At 39.3% G+C, this 17,076-nt stretch overlaps 1 protein-coding gene across 3 annotated transcripts; it reads right to left on the reverse strand.

The window, feature by feature from the left end:
• Positions 1 to 71: 71 nt before the first annotated feature.
• Positions 72 to 15,710, reverse strand: zgc:123305. Of its 3 annotated transcripts, none has more exons than XM_042407132.1 (20): positions 15,637 to 15,710; positions 10,331 to 10,531; positions 10,120 to 10,215; positions 9,723 to 9,994; positions 8,950 to 9,057; positions 8,653 to 8,764; positions 7,699 to 8,512; positions 7,480 to 7,573; positions 7,042 to 7,229; positions 6,864 to 6,957; positions 6,630 to 6,699; positions 6,414 to 6,506; positions 6,051 to 6,109; positions 4,835 to 4,985; positions 4,572 to 4,720; positions 3,912 to 3,998; positions 2,998 to 3,150; positions 2,455 to 2,569; positions 1,930 to 2,033; positions 72 to 1,696 (listed from the first exon to the last, which is right to left on the reverse strand). In XM_042407132.1, the coding sequence occupies exons 2-20, from the start codon at positions 10,520 to 10,522 to the stop codon at positions 1,546 to 1,548; spliced, it is 3,102 nt and encodes a 1,033-aa protein (XP_042263066.1). In that variant the 5' UTR covers positions 10,523 to 10,531; positions 15,637 to 15,710; the 3' UTR covers positions 72 to 1,545. The 3 variants fall into 3 exon arrangements, with proteins under 3 accessions (XP_042263066.1, XP_042263067.1, XP_042263065.1); XM_042407133.1 differs by lacking the exon at positions 15,637 to 15,710 and adding an exon at positions 14,477 to 14,888 and having other exon boundaries at positions 8,653 to 8,761; XM_042407131.1 differs by lacking the exon at positions 15,637 to 15,710 and adding an exon at positions 14,477 to 14,569.
• Between the last annotated feature and the right edge of the window lie 1,366 nt (positions 15,711 to 17,076).

The following is a 17,076-nucleotide window of genomic DNA, read 5'->3' on the forward strand; positions in this document are numbered from 1 at the left end:
GAAAAAGTGTATATTTAATACAAACGTTAACTGGCAAGTCATTTCACATAAAAAACTGGAGGTCAAAGAAAAAGAGTCAAAGTTGCATTTTATTATTTATATTCATCTATATTTCTATACATTTGGTTTAAAAAGTAACAACAGTCTTCAGCTCCAATCAATCTTCACACAGTCCATCTTACACTTCCGATGATGAAATATATGCTATAATAATTACAGTGTCATTATGTTATAAAGGCACAGCGCCAGGCCTAAACCAGGCTCGAAATTTCCACCCAAGGTACGTTTACACATCTCTAGAATACAAGTCATTGTCAGCCTGACTCACCTCCCCCCATTCATAGAGTGTGCAAACATTTCTAAACTCTGTAGTGCAGTACGTGAAAGGAAGACTTGAAATGTGCATGTTGTAGCTTAACAATGATCATCATTTTTTCAGATCAACATGTTATTGCAGTCCTCCTGTATTAAACCAAAATAAAGCTGTTTTGCGACCTGCGGGCTGACTCGCAGTTATTGCACCTAAAAATCTAGCCTCCCATCCAGAGGCAGTAATTAGAGAACCGTCTTGTGTTTGACAAACAATCACTGACAACAGAATAATACTCAACATTTCTCAGGATAAACTCCGGCTATCACATACTTATTAAGGTCAAACAGACTCTAAAATAACCCAAAGCATTTTAAATACATTCTCACACCATATTTGGTTGCTTGGTACATGTAGCTATAAAAACCCTCCCAACCACACTCAAATCCAAAGACATTGTCTGTTGTCAACAACACACAATCTCTCTCTCTCATCTCCACTAAATAAGGGATAACAGGTTTGTTTTGTAGCTGTGTGCCTGGTCACATCACTGCCATGAGCTTCAAGCTGCCCGCTGAAAAAAAATCCAGTTCAGTCACAGAAAACAGGCAACAGTTGTTAACACGGTTTTGGCATTTGCAGGATTTAGGCATCCACTTGAAAAAAGGGCATCTGATAAAGCTCAAAGTCTATTTCTATACAAATTCATTTTTGGTCCAAGTTTTGAGCTGACATATGTGACACTGTTAAGAGTCACCATGCGATTTTATATTTGGGAATGTCTATGCTACATACAATAACAAAAAACTGAAACAATATTTAACTTGAGAAAATCAAAGGCATATTTGTCCAGTTGTGTCATGTTCACTGTAGGATTTTCACATACAAACAGCAAAACAGCCAGTGTCACGGCACCAAAATAAAGTACTGCATAATGGTTTATATGCTTATTTTTGAACCGTAGAGTCCATGCATATCATGACTTAATTTGGCTCCATCTCTAAGTGCACTGCCAGGGACAGTTGCCTCTTTATGTTCCAGGTTTATTCAGTGGCTCATAAACAGGCACTACAGTTGGCAGGTCGATCAAAGGCAGTATTCAGGCAAGCTTGGAAAATGCTCTGAAATGCCTTTCTGGAAAAGGAGTAAAGAAAGACAGAATATGCACTAATGTGCCTGCCATAAAATGTGTGTGTGTGTGTGTGTGTGTATTTTGGTAGATGAGGATTGTGTGTCTACAATAGTGCATCCAGGTCCAGTTCTGGCAAAGGCTCCTTCCAATAGGAGAAACTGCTGTACTCAGGGCAGTCTAAAGCAGAGCATGTGCTGCCTTCCATAGAGTGCATGGGGAAGAAATGCTCCACCAACTCACTGAGATGGCTGTACCTGCAAAACACACATATACAAACACAAAAGGATTACACAAAGATGACTCTGAATTACATTCATTAACATAAACACAAAAGTGTCTGAATATGTGCTCATAAATAGTCGAGGGGTTGTACAAGTTAGTTCCCTGTTGTCCAAAACAATAATCTATATTGTAAAAAGCTGCAAAAAGGTGAAATATTTATTATTTTTTATATTCTCTCCATGTACATGTTCTGTTGCACACTTACGAGGACTTGTTTCCTTTAGTCTTCTCTTGGATGAGCTCTCCTTTTGGGTTGACAGTAAATATTCTGGTGTCAGGAACACCAACCTGCTTATAGGCGTAAGCATCCTGCAAAAGTGAGGACAGTTAGTTACATAATAAAGTGACAGAGATTAACCTCAGTGTCACTTTAAACTTTGCAGTATCTATGTAGACTAGAGGGATTGTTTAGCCATCAAACACTAATCCATGAATCATTAACCAGTTTTTATTCTTTATCCACAAGCAAGCCCCTGACTTTACTTCTATTTCCTGCGGTGTATTACAGGATCAAATCATAACTATGTAAAAAAAAATTAAAAGGACATGATGTGCTCCTTGCCAGTTTCCTGACAGACAAGACTTCTTATGATTATGCAAAAAACTCAGGTTTGTGCTGGAGGCTATCACTGCCAAACATGGAACTAAGCACCTGGAAAACCTTGACTTAAAATAGCCATGTTGCTGAAGGCTATTGCTGTACTAAGAGCCAATCAGCAGTGCTGCTTACATTGGTCCTGTTGCCGAATGCTGCGTAGAACGGCTGTCTGTGGGGGTTGAACAAGTCCCTGATGTCACTGAGACAGGCAATTTTAAACACCTCCGGCTTCTTCTCAATCACCTCTCTGCACAAGTCAGGACAGACAGTTGATAGTTAAAAGGGAAATCTGCTCATGTTCATGATTTTGGTTCTTTGCATACTTTTAAAATATTTTCAATACAATGTAGTCGCTGAGTATTAACGTGATTGATGACTCTTTGATGTAAAGGAGTGGCCACTAGAGGTCACCAGTATGTGACTGTTTTGCACATTGATTTTTGAATTTTAAGAACAATTTCTTACACACACAATATAGAGCTTATTGATTAAATATTTTACAGGCTGATCTAACTTGATCAGCCATATATGTACTCTACAAACCCAATCCTAGAATAACTGAGTGAAGCCCCTAAACACAGATGAGACTTTGTGAAACCAATAGAGGTCATGTTTTACAATCAGAACAGAAATATGACGCTATCTGTAAAGACATTCAGTAGTAGTATTTGTTACCTGTGTAGTGCTGAAAAAAGGCTGCTGGGAGCCAGCAGTACAGGGCCTTTAGGAAGGACAGTGCCTTTATCATTGACCCACTGCAGGTAGTCCTTAGTGATGGCAGCCATACCTATAGCCCGGGCTGAACAATATAGGAACTTGTAGCCATTTCTGCAAGGAAAGGGGCAACCATTTTAACATTTACATAGATTTATTAAAACAGAAAAACAAACATGTTGTCGTGTTTTAAGCTCCAGAATATTTTTTTAAATCAATGTCACACTATTGTGTTTCATGAGGTGGTAATACCATTATCACTATTGTTTGATGATTAACTAGGATTTTCATAACCTCTTGATCAAAACATGCCATAAACCTCAATAATTTAATGCTGGCAAAAACCTTTCTGACTTTATTTTAGGTCAGACTGAATTCTCCATTGCTACAAATGTTATGGGTCAAGTGTTAAGGCAGTAAAATAACTGTATCTATATTGTTTCAGACATTTTATTACATATAAAATTACACATTTAAATTTGGACTAAATGTACTCCATTCTCCATCTCTGGATTTATGTAGCAACAGATTAGCACTTCAAATAGAGTTCAATCTTTTCTCAATTTTTTTTTTTTTTTAAAAACAGCTGCAGTTGCAAGCACAATAAAGTGAATAATGTGAAAATGGGGACAAAACAGAAACATCTGGAAAAGCAGATTTCACAGTCAGCTGCAACTAGAATGACATCAGTATGAAGTCATCAGCAGGACATTAATTATATCTGTTTTTGCTTGTTCGGGTTTGAGTAGTGCGTGTGAAAGCTCAGTATAAGAGAAAAAGGAAGAAAACATAATAATTAGACTGTTTTTGCTATTTTACAGTGATCCTTTTCTATTTGACTAGTGATAATATTTCAAAAAAGTAATTTCACCTACTGGTGTATTTTGTGGTAGAGTTTGGCAATGCCTTTGTGTGTCCAGTCTTTGCCAAACTGAGGTAGAATATGACCCAGAGCATCAGACCTGCAGGAGACAGAAAAGTGAGGACAACTCATGATACTTTCACAATGCGAGTTCATACATGCACATTTACAATTTGAACACCACAAAGCTGACAACAAATGGTAAATTAACTGCATTTATATAGTACTTTTCTAGTCTTCTGACCACTCTACATGCTCACTACATGCCAACATTCACCCATTCACACACAAATTCATACACTGATGGCAGATGCTGCCATGAAAGGTGCCAACCTGCTCATCAGGAGCAATACAACGCTTCCTGTCCAAAGTGCCCCACAATGTTTCTATGCTCACCCATTCACACACACACAATTTGGGGTTCAGTATCTTGCCCAAGGACACTTCGACATGCGGACTGGAGGAGCCGGGGATCGAACCACTGACCTTCTGATTAGTGGACGACCCGTTCTACCTCCTGAGCCACAGCTGCCCCAATTCACTACAGAACAACAAGGTTCTGTAATGAATCTTTCCAGGGAATTACAAAGTGTCTATGAACTTGTATACAAAGGTAACTGTCTATTGGACTATGACTACACAACAGTTTGCAAGGAAACATAGTTGTTGTTACTTAGTGATGGTGCCGTCTATGTCTGATATGATGACGCGGTCGTCCCAGTTCCACAGATAGATGGCGGCCTCACAGCGACAGGTGCCCTGGTATTGAGTTGTCACACTGAACACCACCTTGTTGGCTCCGTCACGCAGGTTTAGGTGCTCCTGGTTATGGGAGAGGACAGTTAAGAGACAATACCACAAAGAAATTGTTCTTCCTCTAGATAGCAAAGTAAAATTTCTTTTGTGTGGTTGTATGAAAGTGTGTGTATCTCTTACTATTTGTTTAGAGGTCAGACGAAGTGATTTGCGGTACATCTGGCTGATACATTGAGTGGCGTTGAGGGTTTCTGTTGATAGGCTGGAAGGAAGGATGGCTTTTCGGCCGAGACCTGCCGCCTCATCACTGTCGATATCATCCAGTGTCGCTCTGGGGAAACAACACACATGCATTAACACTTGCTGTGTGTGTGTGTGTATGTGTGTGTATGAATTACGTTTCTCTGTCATAGTGTATGAATTTGTTAATAATTAAGCAACATTGATAAATAAGATGATTAAGCGATTTCTGACACTGTAAATTGGTAGTGTCATGTTTCTGCCATGGATATCTTAAACTTTACCACTGTCAAACACTGACTTAGCTACTCCTGGCTTGTCATTATTATGAGAAGGCGAACAACCACTTTTAGTGTCATAAAAATTATTTTTCCGAACATCATGTATTATCTCACTAAATTACTAAATCGTTGTCATGGATAAAGCTTTGGCACCCTCTGGTGGTGCAAAGGTAAAGTGCATAATGTTTCAATAAATTAAAAAAAAAAAAAAAATAGTCCCAATTTCTCGAATTTTAAAAAATTATACATCATCCCAGCTCTTGTGTTTAGGCGCCTATGTAAGAACACTATGTAGATTCATAGAGGGAGAGGGTCCCTCTGTAGATGACAAGTGCATCCTCAAAAATGTAACTACATAACTACAACTAGGTGCCATTCGAGGTACACTGAGTAAAACATTTGTCTACTTTGGCTTCTACGTGTTTTCTCCTTACCGTTTCCTCTCTTAGTAGTGTTGTAGTGTCACTAAATAATTCTTAAAATGTAAACAAAGTTAGCAAAGTTCTACATTTGAAATCCTGATGAAATTGATGGAATTGGACATGGAAAAAAGACATAATAGCCACTTTCAAAATATACAATCCCCTTCTGTAGCTGCTTGTGGCTACAGTATATGTACCTGGTTTTTTTTAATCCTTTTTACATCTGCCTATGAGCTATAGACAAAAGACTACAAAATTAAATAATGATGAATAGTACATATGGGCAGTCCAGTATTAATCTTTTCAGCAGTTTGAGAACAATCAAACACAAGAAAGCAGTGAAACAGCTGTGGATCAGCAGGACATTCGCCAGATTCCAAATGAGTCACAGCGTGTAAGGTTTTATAAGGCTTATTAACTTGTGTTAGATCATTTCTTAGTGAGGTGACTTACTTCACTGAGGCAGGAATATGGGCCAGTGGCTCCTCTTGCTCTTCCTTTGAATTCTTTTGCTGAAAAACAATGAGAATACATTATCACATTTTAACATTGTTCAAGTGGCAATGGTGGTTTCTACCATTAGTTCGTAAACAATCAGTTACTTCTGACCTAATTCCTAAATTGCTTAGATCTCTCCTTCCCTTATTCCTCTTATGTCTTTCAAACCGGCCAAACAAGGCCACACACATAAAAACCTGTTGAGCATAATGGATGGATTATGGGGCTTGATTATCACAGATGCAAACATTTAACTTTTCACTTTTTGCTGGCACGAACATAATGACAAACCATTAGCAGGAGTTGCTTAGAATCTACCTGGTTGTAGTCCATGTCTCTTCTCCTCCAGGAGAACCACCAGCGACCAGACTTTTTGTGCATCTTGTCTTTCACCAGCCTCTCTACGGTGCTCTATATGACACAACAAAAACAGAATACAGAAGATACTTTAGCCCTGTTATCATATTCAATAACTAACTAAGGCAGTAAAAATGGTCAACATTATTAGGATATAGTGAACAAACAATAAAATACCTTGGGTAGATTTTTCTGGAAAGTTGTCATTGACAGCACCATTGGAGCAGCCACTGCCCAGTTATAATAGCTGTGAAAAAAGAAGCCAGGCAATGAACAATCATGCACATAAACTCACTGAGAATGAACGTTGGAGCAACTTCATGAAACATAACTAATAAATAAAAACATTGAAACTACACAATAATTGTGCTATAAATTGCAATTTTGTAAATTATTATAAAAGAATCTTACTTGGAGTTAATGCAGATGACGAGGCTCGGATCCTCAATGATTCCTGGATTGTTGGCAAAATCCTGGTATGTCACAATGTGTTCCATAAACTTTTCTGGACAAACAGCAAAAGACTGATTTAACTCCACTGGGAGAACTTGTCCATATTTCCTTATGCTACACTCTCAATGACCCTTACCTTTAGTTATTTGGCTGGTGTCACCCTCTTGTCCGCAGAGAGACATGCTGACGTCCATATTGTAGGAGGTGGAATCTGACAGGTACTCTGTACCGCTGTCCATGGCCCCGCTGCCCACAGACTGTGGTGACTGGCTCCCCGAGCAGGAGCCCAGCTCTGCCCCGTGTTGAGACACTCCTTCTGTCTCACTACAGGGACACCAGACACTTGAAGTCATTAAACTTCAAATTTTCCCCATTAAAGGGCAACACTTGCTAGTTACGGTCACAGCACGCTTATTGGATTGTTTTAATAGAAATCAATTGCTGTGGAAATGTGGGAACTGAATAGGTCTTTCAATTCATTTATCTGTAAGTGTTGAAAAACCACACACACATTTTGGTTTGTCATTTTTACAATGTGAATTTTGTGAAGAATATCCATTATGCGTCTTCTTACCTCTTGGGGAAGTAGAGTGCCGCCACCTCAGGGTTCAGAGAAGTCAGATCATCCAAGTAAATATCTGTTGGTCCCAGATGGTGATTACGTTTACCTGTGACAGAACGACACATGAACTGGTGAGCAAGTGGCACTTAAATGACTTAATCACACCTACAGTCTGCAGACACAATTAAATAAAAAATAAACACCTAATTGATAACGGGAGAAATACTTCACCTTTCTTCTCCGAAGAGTTTGCTAACCCCTCTGCAACAGCCCAGTTGGCCCCATCAGCTTTTGGTGCACTCTTATTGGTCAGTGAACCTCCCACTGACCCATCAGTTACTCCAGGTCCACTATCCTCCTCCCCTCCCTCAGCACCAGGATCTATCCCACTATCCCCCTCATTGACAGGGGCACTCCTGGTGGACCCCTGTTGACTTTGCTCAAATAAAGCACCTTGCCTCTGTAGATTTGATGATTCTGTACATGCTATGTTCTCGTCTGCTTGGACCATGCAGTCTTTACTTTCTTTAATGGGTTGTTTTTGCGCATTTTCTGGTTTGGTCACACTGACTCCACTATTTTTGCCCCCAAGGCTAATTGTATCAGCCACAGTGCTAACATGCTCAACACTGACTGTACTTACATTGCTGGCAAGGGACTCACTACCATTAATTAGACTAACTGAATAAGAAAATGAGTCTCTGTTCTCCTTCTGCCCCTTTGTGGATTCTTGTGTCTGAGCTGAGTCCATACTAGTCTTCCCTGATGATGCATGAGACTCAGAGAGGTCACTGGGAGTGGAATTGGCAATGCGAAGGTCTTTCTCTGAGGATAAAGGCATGGCTTGCATGGAGTGGCTACCTAGGTCTAGGGAATGAGTCCTGGGTTGTGGTCTGACCACTGTTACACTGCCCATTCTGCCACAGCTGATCACAGGCTCAAAGCCCATGTCAAAGGAGTCCTGTCGCTCAATGGTGCGGAAATGAGAATTGTCAGAGGGGGAGATGCGCTGCAACTCCACTGGTGTCCTCTCCGATTGACACAGCTGTGAGGGGGGCGACAGAGAGAGCAATTTGAGAGAGTGTGTCAGCATGACAATTCTAAATCTAGAGCATTACCACAACGCAGGTAGGCTGTAAAAGCACATCTACATCAGTGTGTGTGTGTATGTGTGTCTTGCCATACCATGGGAAAACCTCCCCAGTTCCACTCCATCTGAGGCCGAGAGGACTCTTGGGGTTTAACCAGAAGCTCAGAGTCACTCTTAGGAGAGGAAGGCCGACTAAAGAACACACTGCTGAATGGTGAGAGATAAACAGAAAAACATATGTTAATGCATGGATTAAAAGGACAAAAAACACGTAATAAATCATTATAATTATTTCTATAAACAGGCACTGATCCAAACTGCCCCAGTAAAGCTGCTCAATACAAACAAATACATAAATCAATTAATTTATCATAAAGATGAACCCTCCTCACCTTTCCGAGGGTGACTGCTCTCCGTCTGAGTGTGGATGAGTGTCTCTGCTTTGCGGGGACCCCAGCTCCTCATTCGGCTCCTCAGACAGCGAGAAGTACACTGATTTACTTTAACAAACACACAAGAAGATATTTATTAACCACTGTGTTACCTTTGAACGTGTGAAGACACTTTCCACTGACATTAAAGCTTCACTAAACAACATTTTTAATATGAACATTGAACAAAAGGACTCCCTGTGAACGGCTGCTCTTATTGACAATCCCACTGAGAATCAACATCACAGTTTGTAGCTCTGCGCAGTTCCCAGCCGCTTTGAACGGAAATGCATTACTCTCATTTTTATTAAAGGATGGGTGTGAAAAGACAATGTAGTAGAATGCGTGTGTTGGCTAGTTAGTGCTGGTCATTAAAACCATAAGATCATTACTAACAACAAATTTGCATCAACAGACAGAATACTGGAAAACCACTGCAGAGGGAGAGGGCAGGAATGGGCAAGTTCTGCTGACTTTAGCCTGAATGCATCAGTAGTTGTTGACAGTAAAAGTAGATGTTTGGGACCAAGATGATAAGATACATGAAATAAGGTAGACATAAGGTATGATTTACCATTTAGAAACTGAAATTAGTTCTTTAGTTCTTGAATACGTGGACAAATCAAGACCCCTTTTCCAACAATTTTGCCTTCTTCTCAAGAGACGTTTTAGAAATAATCATAGATTAAGAAGAACCTCTCTTATCCTCAGTGGTATCGGTTTTATTCACTGACCTGAGATGCAATGGTGTGACGGACTCCTCTTTAGCAGGACTCTCCTGCCCGGTCTGATCACTTTCTCTCTCCCACTCCTTCTCTCTTCCTCTCTCATCCGACGAGGAGCTGGCCTCTTCTCTCAGGTGAGTGTCCGAACGCATGCGTTTGCGGCGGCGTTTCTTCCTGCGGGCGCCAGACCCAGTGATGGAGGATCCCTCGAGAGACTCCTCCATGTCTTCAGGGACCTCAAGTGGAATCGGGGATGTGCACAGATGTGCTGGGACTTGGGACTGTGGGGAATAAAAAGAAAAAAATGTGAAGGGATGAAGCAAAAATGCCTAACCAAGGCTGGTTTACCATAATTGACCATTTATAGAGCCAAAGTCAATGGATCTTAAAATGTTAGTGAACTTACCTCCATGTTTTCATTTTCTTCCACAAAAAAAGCTTCTCCATTATCCCCTAGTTTCATGTGCAGGTCCACTGATTCTCCATTTATCTCAATGTCCACCTAAAACACAGCGGCGATGAATATGGGTGTCAAGGGATGACGAACAACAAACAAAGAGGCTGTATAGCATCAGAGAGAATATTGATGTGAAAAGCGAGATAGAGAAAGGACTCACAACTTTCTCTTTGGAGCGCAGCACGCCCAGCTTGCCAAAGCGGACATGAAAGGGGGAACACTGGAACGATCCATCAGGCTGTCGCACCACAATGACATCGATCCCTCCGGTGAGAGTGGCGGGGTTAAGGCCACGATACAGCTCCTTCACCGTCACAAACACTGTCTCCGCCAACTGGCCAACAATATTCATGGTTTGGGACTGGAAACAAAAAACAAGAAGTGAGAAAAGTGAGGCCAAAGAGGATGACACAGACAATAAAATCTGTCTGCGTTCAGTGTTTTCTGTGGTCTACGGTTTGATACTTCATCATTTTTTTCACAATTTCAGCAGAACTCACTAAAATTGTCATCCATTTATAGGACATAAAAGCCAATATTACAGAATCATAACATCTCATTACAACAATATTCTAATTAACCAAACAAAAAAGCAGATTATATTCAAGATAGCGTATTAAACATGTGCTAAATTCACTAAATGTTCTATATGCTTAACATAGCACATCAGTAAAAGAAAGTTACTGTATGATATAACCCACTTCATACAAAGCAGAAGTAAATAATAAAGTTTTAGGCCAAGGAACCTAATATATTTCCACTAAAATAAGCTACAAATAGAGGGCCGTCTCTTGTAAGGTGAGTTACTTGTAATGCTTTGACTAAACTATATCGACCTTTGGAAAAAGGTCTTGTTCATGAGTAATGGGTTAAAGGGCAACAGCTGGGAGAGAAAAGGAAATATATGCAAGACACTTATCTAGATGTTTGTCAATCTAAGATAAGTCCTTTTCTTGACTCATGGTGACTGTGTAAAAAGGTTCATTAGGTGGAGTTTCAACAGAGATAGACACTAGTGAAAAGTGCGGACACACTCTAGCTAATTTCAAAAAGATAGTTAATGATCAGTGAGGTCAAAATAAGAGTCAACTCAATTATTCCCATTATGGATCCTTTTCTCCTCAGCAGGCCAGAACATGCCCAACAAGTGACTCCAAAAAGCCAAAACCTTTGCCAAAGGCTACTGAAAACGCCCCATTTGGCCAAGTTTGTACCTGCATCAACATTGCTAGACTGCTGTCAAAATAGCCTTTGTAAGCTACCACAGGTGACCTTAGGAGCAGTGACCTATTACTTGGTAATATACTTTTTAAAAAATTCAAAATCTGCCTCTGAAGTTAATATTTTCATTCCGCAACAAAAAGAAACTACAAACTGGAGGCCAGTGGAGGCGACACTGGAATTTTCAATTTCATGCTTAAACAAAGCTAATAAAATGCAGAATGTTGAAAACCAAAGTAACCAAATTGATCACAACAGATGAGAAATGTCAGGATCTGTTAAACTCAACTGAGCCTCAGAATTTCCTCAAAAAAGGGATTTTTTCCTGAAACTTAACAAGAACACCAATAACCTAATTTAGAGAGGGAATTTGATCATCATCATAAATCCACATTTATATTCCTGCGAGAGAGAAACAGACAACCATCAAGGTGAACTTGGTTGGGTGCGGAAAACATAAAGAGTGACCAATGAATCAAACCTCTTCATAGCATTATCTGTCAAAGTCCTGCATTACCAATCTCATGTCTTACCCACATTGAAGGATGCAGATGTCCCTTCTCAACCAGGCTGTGTTCCCTTGACCTTCCTTCTGCCATACAGCACTTTTATAAAGGCTTTATCCACCACAGAAACTCGGGAACTGTCTCAAGAAACTTTATCTCCATTTCCACCAAAGGAACCTGTCGCCTCCATCCCCCAGAAATGCTTGGCTACGTCTCAAGGCTTAGACCACTTAACCCCCACATGTCTCTATGCGGATGTCATGCTACATTTTTAAAAAATTTGATAACTGAGATGTAGCTACAAAAGTTTGTGCGGTGGATTATCCTTGCTGCCAAGCTAAATTAGACTTTCCACTTGATTAGTGGTCATCAGAGATGACAGTGTTCTAGTCCTCTCTGTCCTAAGCTAAGAGGCAAAATACAGCAATCTATGAGAGAGTCCTGGTATATTCAGTCAAACACTAATGCTTCCTCTATCTCACACAATTTCACAAGCACACACTACACATACACACCCTGCTGTTACACTGAATTCATACTTCCCCACTTGCGCTGCACATGACAGCCAGACCAGCAGTTTCTGAAAGGCTTGGACAGGCTATTCAAACACGCTTGGCATGAAAACGCACACACACAAACTGATCGACCAGACAGTTTCTGGGCTTGACCACAGCTCTCTGGGCCATCAGAGATGAGGGGACTCTCCAGCAGTCATGCTCTACCAACAGTGGAAAATCCTTCAAATGGCTCAGCCAACTTGGGAGGAACTCAAGCAAATAACTTGCAAATTTGAAGGGATATTGCTGCCTGTGTTGCCCATGGAGGAAGACAAGACAGAGAGGTAGGCCTATGTGGGAAGAGCAATGTCTAACAAATGTACTGTAGCTGACTAGCCTCGCTGTGTAGTCAAAAAGAAAGAAAGAAAAAAAAAAAAACAACCTCCACTCTAGCCTATCATGTGACTGATCCAACGAGTTACCTCTTTCTGTGCCCACTCAGGCCCATTTCTGACTGTATTTAATTTGAGTGATACTTGTCTGAAACTGCTGGGTCAGCTGCATTTAGGAAACTGAAAGAACAAAAGCCCTCAGTAGACAATGGTAGTGAGAGCAGACAAAATGTGGGCCAGTAGAGGGATGACAGAAGGGAAAAATGAAAGGTTAATAGCAATAAACAAGGATCAAAGGTTTTATCTGTAGCAGCACGCCGTTACTGATTTGCACATTCCTGTAATCAATCAACAGTATAGACTGACATAATTCCAAGCTTCATGGTCTTTAAGCTCACTTGTCCTCATTGAAGGATTCAAACTAATGACATTGACATAAAAGCTGCAACTAATGATTTATTTTTATTGCCAGTTAATGAGGTTTTTCAGTAAATCATATGATCATTTAGTCCATGTAAAAGGAAAAAAAAGGTGAAAGCCCACATCTGCTTGTTTTGTCTGATCAACATATGATGTTCAATTTAAAATGATATCAAATGGAGAAAAAGTGGGAATTATCACATTAATATAGCTTGTGACTGCAAATGTTTGACAATTGTGCTTGATTAAATGACTGAAATTATTAATCAATTATTAAAAATTTCTGCTGCTTAATTTTCTGTAGATCATTTAATAGATTAATTAATTAATTGTTATAGCACTAATCATTTACACACTATGTCATATGTGCCTGTAAGCTACCGGTTTCCCAATGCTCAGCAACATCAAGTTAATGGAGACAATAGTCTTGGCTTTTACTGAACTCTGCCTTCAAGCTGACAGACAGTATTGCGTCAGACTGTATGATTCATCATCATCATCATCATCATCATCAGACTGAGACAGACAGACAGGCATTCCCTCCGGGTGAAAGAGAAATTACAGGGATTAAAGAAAGAAGAGATTTGTGAACCTGAAATGTTGACTAGGAGGAAATGTGTACAATGTAATGAGTTAAGTATTTTTTTAATTTAAAACTGCTCTGTGCCTGAAATCAGACATGGTGCGTGACAACTTTAAGCCGAGGAAATCAGATCAGGTCGTAACTAGTCAACGCATTGAATGAAACAGCAAATTTCACCGCGATTTCTGATAAAATCAGAAGATTTTAAAGACGGTGTTAATCGACACAGCTGGCATGATAAGTACAAGTTACATGCGTGTTGCAACATACTGATCCGCATATAGCTGGAGTCAAATTACAAACTCTTATCGACTTCCGCAGCGTTTTAACTTCTACAGTGTCACCCTCCGACGCTTCAGACACTAGCAAAGAAACGAGTTAGCTATTCCGTTAATTCAAACTCTCAACTAGAGAGAACAACAACTAGAGAGACGTCCCACAGCTAAAACAACAGGAGCTAAACTTCATTAGGAATAAGCTTTGTTTGACACAGAGTAACGTACAGTGCTGAAACATCTTCACGACTGTTACGACACAAATATCTGTAAATTGCAGGTCAAAATAATCATCTTTAAACGCTGTGATCGCTAGCTCTGACCCGTTAATAGCTTCAGCAACAGCTGGATATGTTATTAACATGACTTTATTCTTTATAGGTTGGTGATAGAAGTATAGAGAGGAGCTTACCGTTCGGGTCGCTTTTCACACTCACAGAACATCATACAAAACAGTGCAACTCATCCATGTTTCCTAGCGTGGTGCGCCTGCGCGAAACATAAATCGATCACTAGATTAGCCAATGAGAAAACTGGAAAAGAGAAGAAGACCCGCCTCTAACGTTAATTTGTAAACAAAGCGTGAAATGATGCATGAAGTCTTTTGTTTTAATTTGACAAACATAAAACTAAGAACTTATAGGTATTAATAATAGTCGATAAAATTATAAATCCCTTAATATACTGTAGCTTTCTCGCAAATGTGGGTTTTGGCTGTCGATTGACACAGAGCATGTTAGTTCAACTCAAACCAAACAGTTGAATCTATGTAGGTTTAACCCAAAGTACTTTATACAAACAAGGAAACACAACACTCAAAGTATACTGTACATATTTAAAGACTTGACAGCATATCCAGCATGTTGCTGTGTCAATGTTAATCACACTCAGATAAAATGATTTCACAGTACTGTTAAGGAAATGATTTAAAACATGGGTACATGAGAGAGACTGGGAAGCAATAAGTGATAAAAGTAGACACGTTTAATTCCCCATGGATCAATAGAAAATGCATGGTGTGTATATAAATTTGGGTCACATGAAGATGGTTCATAATAGTGCCACTGTACTGAAGTTTCACTGCATTAACTACTCCACCACACAAACAGGCTCAAAGCTCTACTCCAGTGCTTACAGCACCAAATAAATATACTTGGCAGCTGCCATAAATAGGCCGGATTTTGACAAGATTCCACTGAAAATTACATGTCTCACAAAGTCATATGTGATATGATTTGGTGTTTTGGTTTCTAGTAATATTTAGATTTTTGTTATAGCTACACATTATTGCAAATGATATCTCCTAACAGTCGTTCTACTTTGTGCAGTTTTACTACAACTTACAAATAGACAAAGTTTTTGCCTGTGATCAGAAGCTCTTTGGATACTGTAATGGCAAAGTAACAACCATATTAAGCTTTCTAGCATAGCTTAACTCTGTGAGCAACTTGTGGAATAAATTACAGATGTTATAACTAAGGCTATCGTTTTGTTTCTGAGACACTAACCACAGTGAAATATTTATCTGTGTTTGAGTATGTGATGAACTCCAAACATAATTTGCTAACCCACCGTGTCCTTTCCTCAGTTTCACAGCTCTGCCATATTTTTTTGTCCTCATCTCCACTCCCTGAAGAGTGTTTGAGTGTTTCAAAATAGTAACTGGTTTGGTCCAGCAGAGGGCATCGCTGCATCTGCACAGAGCCTCATTAAACAGAGATACCTCCTTGCTTTGCCTGCGTGCTTCCCCTCATGCTTGGTATCAATCTCTCCATGGTTTGATCTCAATAAATGAAACATGTCACTACTTTGACTTTTTACTGTGAATATTTTAATGTGCATAACCTCAGTCCTCCCACAAATGACAACAGATGACTCACTTTGTTGATGATAAAGTGAAGAGATTTTTTAGATATTCCTAAAATGGTCATTTTACAATAAAAAAAAAAGACACATTGATATTTCTGATCCATTATAACCATGTATTGGACAAAGTGTGGAAAGGTCTGTGGCTGCAAGAAATTTGGATTATTTGCATTTAAAGATATCCAATCCAACAGACATAAAGTACTATTACTATACCACACATTATGCACCAATTAAGGAGAGGAAGATACATATTTTTTTTGGAAATCTTTGTACATGTTAGTACATATGGGTGTTGTAAATTCACAATAATAAAAATAGATAAATAAAATAAATAACCCATAATAATAATAATAAACACAAATAAATACATATTTAACAATAAATACAATTATAATAGAATAGTAAGAGAATAATACATAATATAAATAAATAAGAACACTGACTTTCAGTGGGAACATCAATGGTTCTGATATGAGCCCAAAGGAGATCCCACACATACTTTCATATAATGTTTTATGTGAGGAGCTTTAACTGATTTCCAGTGTCTTAAAATAAGCCTGGAAGCTGTGACGAAGCCAACCGTTACAACTGAGAAAACTCACTTTGACACATTTGGCATTTGAGATCTCTCCCCCAACAGACACAAGCTGAGGAGTCAAAGGATTTATTAGACCAGACCATTCACTTACAACTCCTACAACTTTTTCTGACCACTGTGCACTCCCAAAATATACAATACAGAAATGTTCCAATAACTGCACTTCCAGCACAGATTATCCATCATTATTTTCATTCTATATAATCTTAATGGAGAGGAAGATATCAAGATATTGTGGAAGATACATGAAGGTCTTCAAGACATCAGATATTGGATACCTTGACAATAACTTATTAGAGATACAGATAAAATATTTCTGACGACACTTAAAGTGAAAAACAGTTTTGTCAGAGTGAACAGCAGCCAAAAATATCAGAGCAATTTTTTTTTCTTTTTGCATGGAATTGTTGACAAGTAGATATTACCTGTTTCTTTAATAAACCATGATGGGAAAAATGTAAGCAACCACAAAACAGATGTTGCATCCATGACATATTGTAAGGTGTTCCCTGCACATTCAGGCCCCAGTGATAGCCAGCCAAACT

Source organism: Thunnus maccoyii, chromosome 3 (genome assembly GCF_910596095.1).
Source record: "Thunnus maccoyii chromosome 3, fThuMac1.1, whole genome shotgun sequence".
Classification (NCBI taxonomy): domain Eukaryota; kingdom Metazoa; phylum Chordata; class Actinopteri; order Scombriformes; family Scombridae; genus Thunnus; species Thunnus maccoyii.

Coding starts and splice junctions, on each gene's coding strand:
- zgc:123305 (XM_042407132.1), bottom strand. CDS start 10,522: ATGAATATTGTTGGCCAGTTGGCGGAGACAGTGTTTGTGACGGTGAAG. Junction 8,765..8,949: donor GAGCAGTCACCCTCGGAAAG/GTGAGGAGGGTT, acceptor CTCACCATTCAG/CAGTGTGTTCTTTAGTCGGC. Junction 3,151..3,911: donor CTCTACCACAAAATACACCA/GTAGGTGAAATT, acceptor CTTTCCTTGCAG/AAATGGCTACAAGTTCCTAT.